The sequence below is a fragment of the Calliphora vicina genome, chromosome 2 (genome assembly GCF_958450345.1).
Source record: "Calliphora vicina chromosome 2, idCalVici1.1, whole genome shotgun sequence".
NCBI lineage: Eukaryota > Metazoa > Arthropoda > Insecta > Diptera > Calliphoridae > Calliphora > Calliphora vicina.
In genome coordinates this window covers 122053987-122073717 of record NC_088781.1, presented here as the reverse complement: position 1 = coordinate 122073717, position 19731 = coordinate 122053987, and the positions used below count along the sequence as shown (strand labels likewise).

General features: G+C 27.0%; 1 protein-coding gene across 1 annotated transcript in view; it reads right to left on the bottom strand.

The window, feature by feature from the left end:
* The window catches only part of smal (smoke alarm), a 99009-nt gene that overhangs the window by 45122 nt on the left and 34156 nt on the right, over window positions 1–19731 (bottom strand). Inside the window, 3 exon segments of the mRNA XM_065501042.1 lie at window positions 75–222; window positions 312–543; window positions 12529–12634. Coding sequence (XP_065357114.1) covers window positions 75–222; window positions 312–543; window positions 12529–12634 — 486 coding nt within the window.

The window sequence follows — 19731 nt, the reverse complement described above, 5'->3', positions numbered from 1 at the left end:
AAAAAGTCTGGTTTATGAGTATTTTTGTGTTTTTTGCTTAAATATTTGTAAAGAAAATTTGTTTTCAAACTCACCTTCCCATGGACAACCCACAATTTCAGCTCTTAGACAGACAGTGCGATCGTATTGACCATATGGATAGATGCGTACTTTTGAGGCAAAAATTATGGGCTGTAAAGTGTTTTCAACTTCGCTGTAGGTATTGATGTTGCCAGGTAAAATCTAAAAAAACAACATGACAATTTAGTATTAAGAAAGTTTAAAATGTCTATGAAATCTACTTTAAATATTGTATTATTTTAGAAACTCACCTCCTTTCCTTGGGTATTCTTCCATCTCTTCCAGCTGGTGAAACCTGGACGCCAATATTCCAATACATAGGCCTCTGTATACTCTTGACCCTGGCCCTTGCCAAAGCGACCCTGTGTTCGTATGGCCGTTACCACATGCACCGACAACAGGTCAACTTGTAAATATTCTTTTAAAGCATTAGACACCATATGTTTGGGACACCAGGCACCGCCATTATTATCGGTTTTCAGTCTAAAAAGTAGCCAAACAACAACAAAAAAAAATCACATAAATTACAATTATTGTCAAGTAGAACTGAAAAAAAAATCTTAAACAAAATAAAAACTTTTCTAAACGCACACACTCACAACCAGAAAATGCGGTAGAAAGAAGAGAGAGAAGAGAAAAAAAGCAGCACAAAAAAAATTCCTATAAATTAATTGACATTAAATGACAGGCCCCACATTGGCTTTTTGCTGTTTGGTTTTTGCAAATCCACAAAACCACCTTATATTCAATATCACCAAACGTCATCGTCTACAAAAATAAAATTAATGTATTTATTTTTTTTTTGTTTTCTTCCTACTCTTCGTGCTGTTTGTTTGTTTGCCAGCTAGTATTGCCTTAAATGGTACGTGCAGCTTAGTAAATTGAGCTTTTTGGTCATACGAAATCATCAACAAAGCCAAAACAACCAATAACCACTTGAAATGGTTAATTTTTTTTTACTTGCTTGCTTCTGAAGTGGATTACTATAGCCAGCAAGTTTGAATGGGTAATGGTCCTACGAACCAATGGATGTTGTAATATTTCTTTTAGATAATAGGTTTAGAAACCGTTGGAGTTATAAATCTTATAGTTTGATTAGAAACTTTATCTTAAAAATGGTCCTACGAACCCAAAAAATCTCCTACGAACCTTTGAATGGATAATGGTCCTACGAAGCAATTGATGTTCTAATATTTATTTTAGATAATAGGTTTACAAACCGCTCTTATATTTTTATTAGAAACTTTATCTTAAAAATGGTCCTACGAACTTAAAAAGGTTATCTGTTTAAAGCGCTTTGAATAAAAAATATGGACCAACGAACCTTTTCTAATATATATTACATACAACTAGTTTTTTCTATTTTCTTTATGGAAAATATTTAATATGGTCCTTCGAATTAGTTTAGTTGTATATACAATACAACCATTACTATAAGCTTGTGCTAAAACTAACTGGTTTGTATCTGAAAATAAACATGTTTCTAATTTTTTAATTTGTGGTCCTTTGAGCGCTCAAAATGGTCCTGCGAACCTAAACACTTCTTCCTGCCCATATTCAATTTACTTGGCATAACAAAAATGGTTCTACGAATATTATATTGACATTATCACTCTCATTTTCTTTCTGTTGTGGTAATTTAAGTCTTCAAAATAGTCCTACGAACGTTAACACTTCTCACTGCCCATATTAAATTTGCTTTAAATAAAACAAGTAAGAGAGCTATATTCGGCTGTGCAGAATCTTATATACCCTTCACCAAATTATACTTCAAAATAAAAAATTTAAAAATTTTTGGGTAAACAAAATTTATTTTTTTCTTGCAGTTTTTTAATTTTTTGAAAAAAAAAATTTTCGAATTTTTTTTTTAAAAAAAAAAAATTTTCGAATTTTTTTTTTAAATTTAAAATTTTTTTTTTTTAATATTTAGCGAAAAAAAAACTTTTGGTGAAAAAAAAATAGGGTTAAAAAATATTTTTTCCGATTTTGGCCCATTGCAAAGGTCTTTGAAATATCTATTATTAGATATCCATATTGTCTATATTAATGACTTAGTAATCCAGATATAGGTCAAAAATCGAGGTTGTCCTGGTTTTTTCCTCATATCTTAGCCATTTGTGGACCGATTTTGCTGATTTTAAATAGCAAACTTCTCGAAACCATGTCTGACAGAATTATTGAAGATTTGATTGAATCCCAAAGATATCTGGGGTCTTCAGAAAATTGATTTCAACAGACAGACGGATAGACAGACATACATACATGGCTTAATCGACTAATAGGGTCGGAAATGAAAAATGTATAAAATAACTTATTTTTATGTTCTTCAGTTTTTTTTTAATGCTGTTTATATCTGTGGTCCTTTAAACCTGATTTCGTTGAACCTTCTACGATTTCTCTCACAATCTTCTATTTGTGTGGAATGTATTTGTCACTCTTTTTATAACAAACATTTTTCTACGAAACTATATACTTCATACTATAAACTCTTTCATTCTCGTTCAAAAATGAAAAACCATTTTTATCCTCAATATATCTAATCATTCTAGATCAAAAATTAAATTAAATCATTTTTATCCACAAGACAACTAGTCTACTCTACATTCTTTCATTGGTCTTCAGCTATTTTAAAAAAGGTTTTGCCTAAAAACTTTATAACTTAACGACTGACTTCAATTTTCCTTTTATGCTTATCGGAAATGATCCTGCGAACCTAGGCGTTTAAACGATTACTGTTTCAAAATAAATATTGAATAATTCTTCCAGGCATATAGTTTAGAATCAAAAATAAATAGTTTTTATACAAAATTAAATTTTGTACAGCTATTGGCTTTGATTACTATAAATATGGTTCTACGAACCATACAAATGGTCCTACGAGCCATGGAAATGGTCCTGCGAACCATGGAAATGGTCCTGCGAACCAAGGAAATGAAACCTAGAATTGGTCCTACGAACCCTGAAACAAACCTTCAAATTGATTAAAATAAAAAATAAATATTGGTCCTTCGAATACCTGACTTTTGAAATAGCAATAAAAATTTTGTCTGATCTTTTTGAACAAAATAACAATGAACTGTGTTTCTATGAAAAAGCTTTTAAAAATATACGAACCATAAAAATGGTCCTGCAGACTTAGAATTGGTCCTACGAACCCTGAAACAAACTTTCAAATTGATTAAAGTAAAAAAAATAAAAAATAAATCTTGGTCCTTCGAATACCTGACTTTTGAAATAGCAATAAAAATGTTGTCTGATCTTTTAGAACAAAATAACAAAGAACTGTTTTTCTATGAAAAAGCATTTAAAAATATATGGTCCTTCCAACCATCTCAAGAAACACTTATAGTGTTCTTTAATTGTCTACATAACTTACTATACATTTCTTTGTTACATTAATTCCTAACCAAATGATATTTGATTTGGTATATATTACTCTTCATTCCGCTTTATATATATTTTTTTCTCATCTGTCCTTATTTAAGTGGCATTTTTAAGATTTGTTTTCTGTTTCTTTTCCAATAATTTTTTTTTCATTTGCTGTGACTGCCAAGATTCTTAAAGTTTTTTTTTTTTTGTGTCTCTACTTTATTTATTTTAATGTAAATGCGTTTAAAAGCCGTTTTAAACGTCAATTCTTTTAGCCATGTTATCATTTTGGAATTCGTTAAAATAACCACAACGGCTGAAGAAAAAAAAAAACAAACCCCCCTTGAGCGCAAATCGCTTCTGGTGACTTGTTAAGTTCGTTAAAATGATTTTTATTTTATATTTTTTTGTTCGTTTTAAAATAATCATCCTCTCTAGACTTCAACAGCTTCTACTGGATTTCTGTAAATGTAACTTTATGGTTTGTATGCTTTTTCTTCTTTAGAAAAAAAAATTTTGCTAAACTCAGCAGGATGTTGTCTTGGTAATTAAGGATTAATTTTTGGTTGCTTAGTTATGGTTATTTTTAGTGGATTTTTTTCCTTGCACTTTGTTGGATTTTCTTCAATGTTTTGCAGTTCCTTTTTGTATTAAATGCTTTAAGCATTTATTGATATGTTAATTTTTGGTCTCTTGGTTTCTTTTGGCTTGTTAAGCTGTCTTGATGATTTTTGAAGTTTCTTAATCAAAATTTATTGGTATTGTGGTCAGTTTTAAAGGAGGGAAGGAGTCTTTTTTTATTTTAATTAAAATATTATTAAGGGAAATAAAAATTAGAGAAATAGATTTGCAAGATGTTAAAATAAAGCAAGAGGTTCTTTAGTGCAATTATGGTCCTTCGAACCTTAAAATTAAGCGAACGGTTTAAATTTCACTACTTAAATGTAAATGTTGTTTAAACTATTCTATAAACATATTTCACATTGGAGTTATTAAAGTAATTTTATGTAAAAAGAACTTTTTAAACTCCCTTTGTAGAATATAAATAACATTGTGGTCCTTCCAACCTTAAAAAAGAAACTTTCCATTATCAATGATATGGTTTAAACAGGATTATGGTTCTGTAAGTTAAATGTATCCGGTTTTTATTTAAAATTTAATGAGCAATACTGTGGCCCTTAAACTTTAGTTCAGTTAAACAAATTTCGTTAATTTCTTTTATAATGACAGGAAGTAGAGCAACATTACTTTATCTAAATTTAAATATTTTATTATTTCTAAATAGGTTTGGATCAAAATGAACGGCTTTAATCTTTTTCCGCTATTTCTGATTAAGTTAACATTTAAATTTCCTAATATTTTTATTGCTTTAGATTATTATGAATTATTTTGAGTTGCTCTTAAAAAGCTAACAAAATTTCAAAGAAACTTTTAACCAAATTCCAAGAATTTAAAGCTTTATTATTAAAAAATCTACAACTTCCACAGTTTATTTAAATTTATAACACAACATAAAAATATTAACCAACTCATCATAAAGACCCCTCAAAATTTTCAACAATTGTTATCATTACACTCACATCATAAACACCACAATTATAAAGAGATTTTTTCTACACTCAGTAAATAATGAAGATGTGGTGATAAGACCTAAACAATTCTGCACTATAATTTCTTTTTTTAAAAGAAAATTTGTTAAATATTTCTTGTGATTTGAGAAAAAAAAACAAGATCTTAAAATAAAGATAAACAATTGTTAAAGTTTATGACTATAAACAAAAAAAATGTTTTAGAAACTGTAACAGGTTCTTGGAACTTGTAAAAAAATTCAACATGGTAGCCAAAATCTATTTGGAATTGTAAGCATCTGCATTTTTAAAGTGCAGGTAATTTCTTTCTACCCTTTCTACTCCCCTTTGAAAACAAAAACCTCTTGGTGTCAGCCATCTAAAGATTTTATGGTTGTTATTTTATTTTTGATAAGTTTTTTGCTTTTTTTGAGAATTGTTGTTATAATTGCTGGCGGTTTTAAAACGTTTGATGTTTTGAGGAGTTTTATTTTTGTAAATTTTCTTTTTATACATATTTATATGGTCTAGTTTTATGAGTATTTTTCTTGATAATTACACATAAAGTAAAATAGGAACTGGCTTTTGTTGAAATCTTGACATAAAGTTAAATAAAGTGTTGAGGAGATTTTAGAGTCTGAATAAAGAAGGAAATGGTTTATAAAACTGGTGGTTAATGCTTAATAAAATGACAAAATAAAGCAAATTACACATTATTTTGTTGGAATATTTCAATTTCAAACAAATTACAACTATTTCTATGTATTTTTGTTATTTTGGCCATACTTTTTTTAATTTGCAATTCTTTACACCATGTAAAGAATGGTGTTTTATTGTTTACATCATGTAAATTTTGTTTAAACATACTTCTTCAAAGATTTCTCTTTATTCTTTTTATTGTTTATTGTTTCTTTACCTATTGTTTACATAATGTAAAAAAAAAATCATTGTTTACATGATGTCAACAATTGGAAAATAAAGAAATTTTTGTAAAAATTTTTAAAATAAATTGAAACATCATAAAAATTCCTTAGAAATGGGTTTTATTTAATTCTTAACATAATGTAAACAACATGTAAACAATGTCGTAATAAGCAAATTTAACAGTGAAATCCTTAAAAAGTTATAGTAGTTCAATAAGAAAGAAATTTTTAATATTTTACATAATGTAAACAATTAAAAAATCGATGTTTACATGGTGTCAACTATTGAAAAATATCGAAATTTGTACAAGAATTATAAAATAATGAAAAGTTATAAAAATTCTCTAGAAATGGTTTAAATTTAATTCTTTACATCATGTAAATATCATGTAAATAATGTTGTAATTTAACATTGATATCCCTATTAAGTTATGGTAATTCATCAACAAAGAAATGTTAATATTTTACATGATGTAAACAATTAAAAATTCTTTGTTTACATGATGTCAACTATTGAAAATTAAAGAAATTTTAATAAAAATCATAAACTACTGGTAAAAATAAAGAAAATTCTTTAGAAATAGTTTTAATTTAATTCTTTACATCATGTAAACAATAAGTAAACAATGTTGTAATAATCAAATTTATCACTGAAATAATTAAAAAATTATAATAATTCAATAACAAAGAAATTTTAAATATTTGACATGATGTAAATAATTAAAAATTCATTGTTTACACCATGTAATTTTCAACTATTGAAAATTAAAGAAAATATTTAAAAAATTTTAAAGTTATGGAAAAGGTTATAAAAATGTATTATAAATGGTTTTAATTTAATTCTTTACATCATGTAAACAATAAGTAAACAATATTGTAATAAGCAAATTTATCACTGAAATCCTTAAGAAGTTATAACAATTCAATAACAAAGAAATGTTTGATATTTGACATGATGTAAACAATTAAAAATTCATTGTTTACATGGTGTCAACTATTGAAAATTAAAGAAATTTTAATACAAATCATAAAATAGTGGTAAAAATAAAGAAAATGTTTTCAAAATAGTTTTAATTTAATTATTTACATAATGTAAACAATAGGTAAACAATGGATATTTGACACAAAAATCTTAAAAGTTTATATTTTTGTAAAAATTAAGAAATTTTTAATATATTACATGATGTAAAGAATATAAAATGCATTATTTACATGATGTCAACTTTAAAAAATTAAAAAATTCATAAAAAATTTGGGTGAAACTTAGAAAATAATTGAAAATTTTATGAAAATTGTTTAGCAATAGTTTTACTTTAATTCTTTACATCATGTAAACAATATTAGATTAAGCAAATTTATTAATTTTTTTTTAATTCATATATTGAGCAGTTTTTGTTTTTGGCATAAAATGTTTATCACAAACTTTTATTTAATTTCTTTTACAATATTCCAGCTTTATTATTAGTTAGTTTGCTTAAAGCTAAATTATTGTAATTTCCTATTTATATCAATAAGAATCCATTTATTTTAATTATATACAATTACTTTTCAATTAAATGCTAAAGAATAATTAAATTAAATGCCCCATTTTGTTACAAAAACACCCAACGAACCCATACCCAGCCATGTAAAAAAGTCTTTTGTTCAGCATTAGTTTATTTTGAGTTTTTTCTTTCTTTCTTCTACTTCATTTAAATTATTTGTTGTTGTTGTATCCACTTCTAAACTTCAATTTAAATTAATTCCTTTACAAATAGTTTTGGATAGCAGGAATGAAAAACAAAAAATCAAGAAAAAACCTAGCAAGAATTTAAATATTGTAGCTGCTGAGCAGACATTATAGTATCGTCTTACCCATGATTAACTAAATGACAGTTTGTTTTCTGATGCTCTACACCAATAAAAGGCAAAACACAAAAAAAATCTCATACTCTTGCTGCCAGCCATCAAGAAGAAACTAAAGAAAATACATTAAAAATACTTTGGAAAATTAAAAAAAAAAATAAGAAACAAAGACTACAAGACTTTTAAATGCAACAGAAAAAGCAAGCGATGGCCACTTCTAAGAGTTTTTAGAAAAGTATCTTTTTAAAAAAAGGCGGCTTCAAAAGAAGTAAAATTAAAAACTGGGGAAAAAAATACTAGAAAACAAAGTTTGATTAGATAGTTGTTAGTCCGGTTGCTTGGTGTAGTAAAGTTGGTTAACATACACCAGCAACTTTACTATACTCTAGCAAACAATCTCATGCAGTCCAGCGCTCTTTACATAGTTCTACTTTTACCAGAATGTGTGTATTTTCAGCACATAAAAGCCGCATTCACAGAAGCAAAATGTGTATTAACGTTTTATTTTTCATTGGATTTTCCGTTTTTTTTTTCTAGTTTAATGTAGTTTCTGTTGCTTTGTGTGTGTTTCTTTTACTACTTATTTATACTGTCTTGTAGACAGACAGATTGTTAACTTTGGCAATAACAATAATTAAAGTCAAACTGAAATGGGTCTATAAACTAAGGATATTAGCATTTTAAATGATTTTTATAGCATTTTAGTTTGAGATTAAAAGAAATAAACAAAACATACACATCATCTAATACAAAACAACCAAATGTTTGTTAATGTAGCTACATGTAGAGTAGAGGAAATAAAAGTGTATAAATGTTTGGCGGTAGTTTAGTTTATGAAAATTAAATTGACCTTTTTAATGTGGGTTTTCAAAAGGGTCATTTCAAATAGGAGTTGTAAATAAATTAAGATTTATGGGTTTGAGAGCAAAGTTAACTGAACTACAATAGATTTTATTGGGAATTGTTTTAATTGTTTACAGAAGGTATTGTATTAAAGTAATTTTTAAATTTTAAATTAGCTAAAATCAAATAACTATTAAATCCCAAGAAAATATATACAGATTTTTTAAAGAATGTATGAAATTTTACACAATTTAACAATTGTTTACATGATGTAAATTATTGAAAATGTATATTCTTGTATTACGTGGACAAAATTTGGCATAATTTACCTATTGTTTACATGATGTAAATAATCAAAATAATGATATATTTATTTTGTAGGCAATATTTTAGGTTTTGTCTAATAATTGATGAAATTTATCATAATTTAACTATTGTTTACATGATGTAAACTATTAGTTTTTATTCCCAGTATTGAATTTGAAGATTTAGTAAAATTTTATACGATTTAGCTATTGTTTACATGGTGTAAACTATTAAAAAAAATACAATTTTTGATTCCCAGTATTGAATTTGAAGATTTGGTAAATAATTAGTAAAATTTTACACAATTTACTTGATGTAAAAATTTAGTAAAATATATTTTTTAATTATCTATACCTAAAGTAAAGATTGAGTAAGTAAATAATGAAATTACACATAATCTACAAATTGTTTACATGTATAATAATTTAAAATCAAATTTTTACAATATGTCAACATTAAAAAATTAAAACATTTTAATAACAATCATAAAATATTAAAAAAAAATATGAAAAAACATGAGAATTGCTTCAAAATTGATTCTTTACATGAGGTAAACAATGTTATAATAGGAAAATTTAAAACAGAACTCTTTCAAAAAATACAGTTTTTCAAAATTAAAGCAATTTTTAGTATTTTACATAATGTAAACAATTAATAATTTATTGTGTACATAATGTCAACTATTGAAAATTAAAAAAAATTTATAAAATAATGGAAAAAGTTATAAAATTTGTAGAAAAGATTTTAATTTAATTCTTTACATCATGTAAACAATAAGTAAACAAAGTTGTAATAAGCAAATTTACCTGTGAAATCCTTAAACAGTTATGGTAATTTAATAACAAATAAGTGATTAATAATTTACATGATGTAAACAATTTTAATATTCATTGTTTACATGACGTCAATAATAGAAAAATAAACAAATTTCGCTAAAAATCATAAAATAATAAAAATTCTTTTGCAAAGGTTTTAATTTAATACTTTACATAATGTAAACAATAGGTAAACACAGTAGATTTTACAGAATATCTTTGAAAAGTTATATTATTTCAAAAATTAGTTAATTTTAGTTATTTAAAGAAATGTTAACAATTAAAAATTCATTGTTTACATGTATGAATAGCAAATTAAAGAAATTTTGCTAAAATTCCAAAAATAATGGAGAAAATAATAAAATTTTTTAGCAAAGTAATTCTTTACATAATGTAAACAGTAGGTAAACAATCATGTTTGATAAAGAAATCTATTAAAAATTATAATGTTTCAGAAATAAAGAATTTCTGAAGAAGATGTAAAAAATTCAAAATTCATTGTTTACACGAGGTCGACAATTAAAAACTAAATAATTTTTTTTTTTAAATTTTACAAAATAATTAAAAATATCTTGAAAAAGCGTTTAAAAATTTATCTAATTTAATTAATGGCTGGTAATAACATACATGAGCTGTAGTTTACATTATGTAAACAATTATAAGAAAATCATTCTTACAGATTTTTCAAGCCTTTTTCAATTGTTTTGAGATTTTTATAAAGGTTGCATAGTGTTTTATTGTTGAAACTATTTAATAAACAATTTCTGATTGTTTATTTGAAATATGAAAAATTCGGAAAATTTTGAAATATTGAAATTTTTGAAAAATTTCTCTAGTAAATTTTCCTATTACAATTTTGTTTACATTATGTAAAGAATTAAACTAAACCAGTTCTAATTTATAATTTTTGCAATATTTTCTCTATTTTTATCTAATTTTCATTAGTTTTCAATTGTTGAAATTATGTAAACAATGATTTTTAAGTTGTTTACAATATGTAAAATACTAAAAGTTTAATTCTTTTTAAAGTACTGTTATTTTTCATATATTTGTTGAAGTAGAAGTAAAAGATTGATACACTATTACATTGTTTACATTATGTAAAGAATTAAATTTGAATAATTTTTAATGTTTCTTCATGCTATCTCATGATTTTTGGCTATTTTTACACAATTTTCAATTGTTGACCTTACATTTACATTTTTTACTTTTTTACATCATGTATTCTGGAGGCACAGATTTGTTAAAAATACTTTGTAGATGCAAAACATTCAATAAAGTAGTAAATTTATATATTATTTCATTGTTTACATTATGAAAAGAATTAAATTTGATTGATTTTTAATGTTTCTCCATGCTACTTGCAATTATCTCATGATTTTTGGCTAATTTTATACAATTTTTGACCTTTTTTACATCATGAATTCTGGAAGCACAGATCTGTAAAAATTACTTAGTGGAATTAAACAATCAGTCAAATAGTAAATTTTCAATGTTTACATTATGTAAACAATTAAATTTGATTGATTTTTAAAAATCGGTCCACAAATGGCTGAGATATAAGGAAAAAATCAGGACAACCTCGGTTTTTTACCTATTTTTGACCTATATCTGGATTACTAAGTCATTAATATAGACAATATGGATAGCTAATGATAGATATTTCAAAGTCCATTGCAACGATGTAGTAAGGTGGACCTACAATGGGTCAAAATCGGGAAAAATATTTTTTAACCCTAATTTTTTGTTCATGAAAAATTTTTTTTTGTCATACATTTTTTTTTTCAAAAAAAAAAAAAAATTTTAAAAAAAAATTTTGAAAAATTTTTTTTTTTAAAAAATTAAAAAACAATTTAAAAAAAAATTTTTTAAAAACAATTAAAAAAAAATTAAATTTTGTTTACCTAAAAATATTTATTTTAAAGTATAATTTGATGCTCTCTTACTTGTTTTTCCCTTAATTTATCTTGCTAATTTTCCAATTTAAGTCATTAAATACTCAAGTATTTTTCTAATACAGCCCTTTCATAACAACTTTCTTGCTCTTCACTTTAAAAAATTTCAATTTTCTTTTACGTACTTTCATTTATTTCAATTAACCATAAAGATGACCTATAAAAAACTGATTTATCTTTACTCTACCTAAAAATCATTATTTAAGGGCACCACCAGCAACAAGAAAAAAAAATCACTACAGTTTATGTTTATCTATTTTTCAAAAAATTTTGCTGACTCTAGTAAATTTTTTTATGAGCTAAATTTTTAAAATGTTTATACTGGTGTTGGGGTTTAAAATTATTTACATTTTTACATCTACACAGGAAATGACCACAGCTATTTATTTCCAAACTTAACTCCCCTACTCTAAATTACAGTGACTATAAAATTTCATCATTATAAATATTCCAAATAAATATTCAAAACATTGTAAGTTTACAGTGTTTGAGTTTAGAGTATTTATATGAAGACAACAATAATGCGGGTTTATTTTCATTAAATGCCCTTATTATTTCTCATTTTTTTTTAAAGGAATCTCAACAGATATTTTGTTTACTTTTGATTTTATTGTGTAAATATAATATTATTTAATTCGTTCATAAATTATGATAAATTATAAAATCAACATAGATTTTTAGTTAAGGAAATTTAATATGGTTTATTTATAAGGAAATGATATTGCAAATTTAGCTGGGAATTTTCTTTTTCTCTCTCTCTCTCTTTTTCATTCTTTTTTTAGTTAATTATTTTATTTCTTTTGTTTGTTAATTAAGTGTAATTTATTGTCTGTTATGGCTTTACCTTGCATGTTGTGGCCCCACAAAACCTGTATCGTGCGCTGAACTGGCGGTGATTTGAGCATCTGTGATTGCACCAGATTCCATGCCCAATGGCATATTACATGTGCCTAGAAATAGAACAGCAGAAAATATAGAAAAATTACACTTCAAATTATGTTTAAAAGCTATAAATTATTAGAAGGAAAAAAAGAAACAATTTTTTAGTTTTTTAATTAATTCAAAAATACTTTAAAGAATGTATGGAAAAAACAATTTAACACCACAATTAATTAAGAAAATACGTTCGTTTTGTGGGAGACGAAATGTTTATAATTTGTAATCATTGGAGACGTAGGCCCTTCACTTTAGTCATAAATTTTCTCAAAGATATAAACAAAAATCAAGTGTTTTTGTTTAGAGAAAAAGTCCATCAGTTTTTTTTCTAAAGCTAATTTATCAAATTAACTCAAGCATTTATGATAATGATAAATTTTGTAAAAAAAAAAAATGTTTACAGAGATTTTGTTTAAAATAGAAAACCCAGCAAAAGTTTTAAACATTTGATATAGATATATTTATTCCTCTCTGAGAAAGTCAAGTTGTAATTCAAACGCGATTGACTAACTGTAGCTTAATTTAAGTTTCAACTTGAAATATAATTAAACATAAATTCGAAAGCTAAACATTTCTTTTATTAGATTGACAAGTTTTTTGTTTTTGTTTTGGTTTAGAACTTGTTATTTAAAATATTTGAAGTATGTTTGACTCACTGTAGCTTAACCTAAGTTTAAACTTGGAAAATACTTAAACATAAATTCAAAACCTTAACATTTCTTCTATTGGACTGACAAGTTTTTCTAATGTTCCCAAAGCGATAAACTTTGGCACACGGTAGCTTAAACTAAGTTTAAACAAGCAATTTATTGGCTGTATGACTTAAAAATACTGGATGGAGGTCTTTGTTGTTAATAATTTGTATGTAATTTTGAAGGGTTAATATCTGTCATTTATTCTCACTTTGTTATTGAACATTATAGTGTAAACAACAAAGTTTTGTTTGCTTCAAAAATGTGAATTTTGTACCAACATAGCGTTATAAGCGGGAAGTTTTGCTTTACTTCTTTAATTAAAAAAATGCAGCTGAAATACACAGATTACCCACCAAAGCTTATGACGAATGTTTGAAGACCAAGAATTGGAGGCATTACTCCATGAAGAGTGTTGTAAAACTCAACGTTTGCAAACATTAGGGTTCATCCAAAAATGATGAAAATTGGGTACCATACGAATTGAAGCCGGAAGACCTCGAAAGACGATTTTGCATGTCTGAAATGATACTTGAACTCTATAAAAGAAATACATTTTTGCACCGAATCATTACTTGCAATGAAAAATGGATCCGCTACACTAACCAGAAGCGTAAGAGATTTTATATGAAGCTCGGCCAATCAGCTGAATCGACAGCATAGCCAAATATACATGGCGCTAAGGTAATTCTCCATATTTGGTGGGAGCAAAAGGGTGCTACATATTATCAGCTCCTGAAATCTGAGCAGACTATTTAAGGGAACCTGTACCGAACTCAACTTATTCGCTTGAAGCGACCATAGGCCCGCTTTATAGTCTACAACGAGACCCGGCCGAAGCTTTACTTCTCGTGTATTAAGGTAGTATGTTTTATTTAGATCGCAAAAACAATTAAGAAGTAATTACACTTTAATAATTATAAAATTTGTTTCCTAGAGACCCAATGTTGCTCAAACATCTATGGAATTGAGCAAAAAATAAATTATTGTACATCAAATGACTCAATTTCAAATTCATTTCAATCGAAATGAATGAAATCCTTTAATTTAAATATAGCCTGAACCATAGATAGATCGGAAAATCTCCTGCCAAAGACCTAACTCAGTTGTTAACAAAATTTTAAGCTCAAAAAAAAATGTTTGTTGAAAAACAATGTAATGAAAAGCATTTATTTGAAAGCTTTACTTCTCGTGTGTTAAGTTAGTTAGTTTTATTTAGATTGCAATAATTGTTCAGAAGTTATTACACTTTAAAAATTAAAAACAAAATTCCTAGAGACCCAAACAGCACAGTTTTTTTTTGCTTAAACATCTATGGAATTGAGCGAAAAATAAATTGTTGTACATCAAATGACTCAATTTCAAATTGATTTTAATCGAAATGAAAGAAATGCTTTAATTTAAAGATAGCCTAAACCATTGATAGATAGGAAACACGTCTGTCAAAGACCTAACTCAGAGTTTACCAACCTGCAATTTAGCCGGTAATTCAAATTAATATAATTAAAATCATTCGTTTGAAAGTCTTAATTCTCGTTTGTTTAGGTAGTAAGTTTTATTTAGATCGCAATAATAAAATTGTAAATTTTTTTTCATAGATACCCAATCAGGGGAGCTTTTGTTGCTCAAACATCCAGGAAATTAAACGAAAATTAAATTATTATACTTCAAATGACTTAATTTTAAATTAATTTTAATCGAAATGAGAGAAATCCTTTAATTTAAAGATAGCCTGAACCATAGATAGATCGGAAAATCTCCTGTCAAAAACCTAACTCAGTTGTTAACAAAATTGTTGGAGAAAACAAATATTTTTGAAAAACAATGTAATGAAAAGCATTCGTTTGAAAGCTTTATTTCTCGTGTGTTAAGTTAACAAGTTATATTTAGATTGGAATAATAGTTCAGAAGTTATGACACTTTAAAAATTTAAAAAAAAAAATCCTAGAGACCCAATCAGCGGAGTTTTTGTTGCTTAAACATCTTTGAAATTAAGCGAAAAATAAATTATTGTACTTCAAATGACTTAATTTCAAATTGATTTCAACCGAAATGAAAAAAATCCTTTAATTTAAAGAGAGTCTGAATCAAAAAATAATCGGAAGTTGCCCTGTCAAAGACCTAACTCAGTTGTTAAGAAAACTTTTTGTTGGAAAACAATCATAACACAAACTGTATGAAAGCTAGTGCGAGACAGACAGCTTTTTTATTGTTTTATAAATTCATTGTATATAAATACAACAACAAATCGAGGTAGTTGTGGTTTTTTGCTTATATCTCAGCCATTTATTGGTCGATTTTCTTGATTTTAAATAGCAACCTAAGTTGAACTATATCGGATATATTGATGTAACCATCATGTATGTAAGTTGTTTTGAGGCTGCAGAAAGTTGATTTCAACAGACAGACGGAATGACGGACATGGCTGAATCGACTTCGCTATCTACATCGATCCTGAATATATATACAAACGAAATGAGAATCTAAGTTTTAACTGATTACTTTTAAAATTAAAAATTTGTGTTATTTTGACACAGTCTGAACGGGCTATAAAGTGAGCAACTGAAAGACTTTTTTACCCAGATTGATAGACCGCGACATAGACCGGAAACTGAAAAAAAACTTGAACAAAAAAATTACTTAAAATAATCACACATTCGAGTGTTGGTTTTGTTTTCTCACCACTTAGGTTTTTAACAATAGAGTTAGGTTAGGTTTATTTATGGATAAAATTTTAACTTAATTTTGAAAGCCTAATTTCCAGTCTCTAGAACTAGTTCATTATGATTAATGTTAATTAAAAAGTTTCAAAGTTGTTTTCTTTCAAAAATGTCACTGGGTTATTTCCACTTTTTGGATTTCAAACAAAATCATTCTAAAGTGTTTTTTTCGTTTAAAAAATAATAAAAAATTGTGTTTAAATTTTGTTGTTATTTAATTTAAAGCATATTTTTTTTTTGATGTGTATGGGCTTTTTATTTTTATCATTCCAGAGTTCCATCCAATGTTCGTTTTGGTTGCCTCCTACTTCATCTGTTTTCGGGTTTGCCATTTGTGTGACACATGTGGTGTCATGTGTGCGTGCGTGAGTAAGTGTTGTTGCAGCCATCAATTTAGGAAATATTTTTAGTTCTTGTTTTTTTTATTTTAAACTTCACAAACATGCTCTTTTTTTGTTTTTTGGATACCAAATTGTATGCAGTTTTGTTCTATTTTTTTGTTTATGTCGTTTAAAGTTTAAATGATTTCATGATCTTTTTCGTTTTATTTCTTTCTGTGTTTTTGTGTGTTTGAGTATTTTTTGCATGTCACATTTTTTTTTTGTATAACCAAGTGTTAAATATGGCATGACATTTTTGTTTCTGTTACAGATTACAGAAATAAGAAAAATCAACAAGGATTTTGTACAAAAAAAAAAAATAAAAAATATTTGCACGCAACGTTTAAGAAATGTTGTAAAAACTGGGAGTTAGGTTAGTTAGTTGTTTTATTATGCTGCCGGGTAATATGAGTCAAATTAAAAGCAATGAAATCAGCAAAAATTTAAGTTGTTTTCTTATTTTGTCAACATCATTTCATATAAGGGGGAAATGTACAAAAATAATTAAATTTTTGGTAAAAGAAAGCTAGAAATTAACAAAGTAAATCCTGATAATGTTTGTCTGGCTGTCTAACTGTATGTCTGGATGTCAAATTTCTTATCAATGACATTTGTGCAATAGCACAAATCATGAAAAATAAGCAAATATTATGGAAAAAGTATAAAGTTATAAAACAGTTATAACAAAGTTATAATATATTATAAAAAAGTTATAAAGATATACAAATTGCAATAATAGATAAAAGGCAAATTATAATGCTGCCAATGGAATTCCTTTCTCTTCAAAATCACATCTTATTAAGAAACCTTACCTTTACCAACAATTCATATTAGTTTTATCCTCTTAAACTATTCAACTAAACCCTTTTATCCTTCTAATTTGCAATCCTATCTTTCAATCACCCAACCATTTATCATCATTATAACTTAAAACTGTCAATTATTAAGTAGATAAATTGCCAATCTTTTCATAGCAAAACTCATATAAATGTCAAAGCCATTTAAATGATCAATTAAATAACATGATTATAACTTGTTCTAAACTTCCAGAACTATTAGCAATGCAACAAATAGAATCAACGACTACACCTAGTTAGCAAAAAGAATTATACCTTAACATTAACATATATCTTTACTTAATAATACAGCAAAACTAAAAAAGAAACAAGATAAACCTTTATATAGTAGTTATTTCTGTCTTGTCATTCGTTTTATTTAACTACATTTGACTTCTTGCTAAATTTATTACTCTTTCAATTCAATGTGATTTAAAGAAGTCACCTTTTTGTATTTTTTTTTTCAAACAAGACTTCACAACGCATCACATCACATCATCATATCATTGACTCTTAATATGAGTACGAGTTTGGTTTCATCAAACCTGGCTACACATGTGAGCTCTTCTGGCAGTAGAGACTGACTGGAAACTATTCAATGGGAGCGTTCATTTAGAAATAAATTTATACATACTTGTATATACATTTTTAAAGGTAATCGTATGTGATTTTTAAGAGGGAAGTCTGTTTAAGCAGAGGAAATTTATATAAAAAAAAGTATCTGCTATAAATCCCTTTTTTTTTGCCACATTGTATAAAAGGGTTATTCTCAGTGTATCAGTTTATAAATAAAATCACTGACATTTTTTCCTTTTTTTTGCATTTAGGTTTTTTTCATCTTCCTACTTTGTTTAGTGCTGGTATATTAGGGTTTCATTTCTTGGTATAAATGTTGATTAAAGTTGATATGCCGCATGAGTTGATTTTCTGACACAACTTGTAAAGAAAACAAGAGCTGAAAATACTGAAAGGCTTTAGGAAAATTGTTAACTAAAGTGAAAATACACGAAGAAAAATCAAACTTACGAATATCACAACTAATTTTGTTCCTGTACAGTTTCAAACTAGTTCTGTTCTAGTTCTGTTCTAGTTCTGTTCTAGTTCTGTTCTAGTTCTGTTCTAGTTCTGTTCTAGTTCTGTTCTAGTTCTGTTCTAGTTCTGTTCTAGTTCTGTTCTAGTTCTGTTCTAGTTCTGTTCTAGTTCTGTTCTAGTTCTGTTCTAGTTCTGTTCTAGTTCTGTTCTAGTTCTGTTCTAGTTCTGTTCTAGTTCTGTTCTAGTTCTGTTCTAGTTCTGTTCTAGTTCTGTTCTAGTTCTGTTCTAGTTCTGTTCTAGTTCTGTTCTAGTTCTGTTCTAGTTCTGTTCTAGTTCTGTTCTAGTTCTGTTCTAGTTCTGTTCTAGTTCTGTTCTAGTTCTGTTCTAGTTCTGTTCTAGTTCTGTTCTAGTTCTGTTCTAGTTCTGTTCTAGTTCTGTTCTAGTTCTGTTCTAGTTCTGTTCTAGTTCTGTTCTAGTTCTGTTCTAGTTCTGTTCTAGTTCTGTTCTAGTTCTGTTCTAGTTCTGTTCTAGTTCTGTTCTAGTTCTGTTCTAGTTCTGTTCTAGTTCTGTTCTAGTTCTGTTCTAGTTCTGTTCTAGTTCTGTTCTAGTTCTGTTCTAGTTCTGTTCTAGTTCTGTTCTAGTTCTGTTCTAGTTCTGTTCTAGTTCTGTTCTAGTTCTGTTCTAGTTCTGTTCTAGTTCTGTTCTAGTTCTGTTCTAGTTCTGTTCTAGTTCTGTTCTAGTTCTGTTCTAGTTCTGTTCTAGTTCTGTTCTAGTTCTGTTCTAGTTCTGTTCTAGTTCTGTTCTAGTTCTGTTCTAGTTCTGTTCTAGTTCTGTTCTAGTTCTGTTCTAGTTCTGTTCTAGTTCTGTTCTAGTTCTGTTCTAGTTCTGTTCTAGTTCTGTTCTAGTTCTGTTCTAGTTCTGTTCTAGTTCTGTTCTAGTTCTGTTCTAGTTCTGTTCTAGTTCTGTTCTAGTTCTGTTCTAGTTCTGTTCTAGTTCTGTTCTAGTTCTGTTCTAGTTCTGTTCTAGTTCTGTTCTAGTTCTGTTCTAGTTCTGTTCTAGTTCTGTTCTAGTTCTGTTCTAGTTCTGTTCTAGTTCTGTTCTAGTTCTGTTCTAGTTCTGTTCTAGTTCTGTTCTAGTTCTGTTCTAGTTCTGTTCTAGTTCTGTTCTAGTTCTGTTCTAGTTCTGTTCTAGTTCTGTTCTAGTTCTGTTCTAGTTCTGTTCTAGTTCTGTTCTAGTTCTGTTCTAGTTCTGTTCTAGTTCTGTTCTAGTTCTGTTCTAGTTCTGTTCTAGTTCTGTTCTAGTTCTGTTCTAGTTCTGTTCTAGTTCTGTTCTAGTTCTGTTCTAGTTCTGTTCTAGTTCTGTTCTAGTTCTGTTCTAGTTCTGTTCTAGTTCTGTTCTAGTTCTGTTCTAGTTCTGTTCTAGTTCTGTTCTAGTTCTGTTCTAGTTCTGTT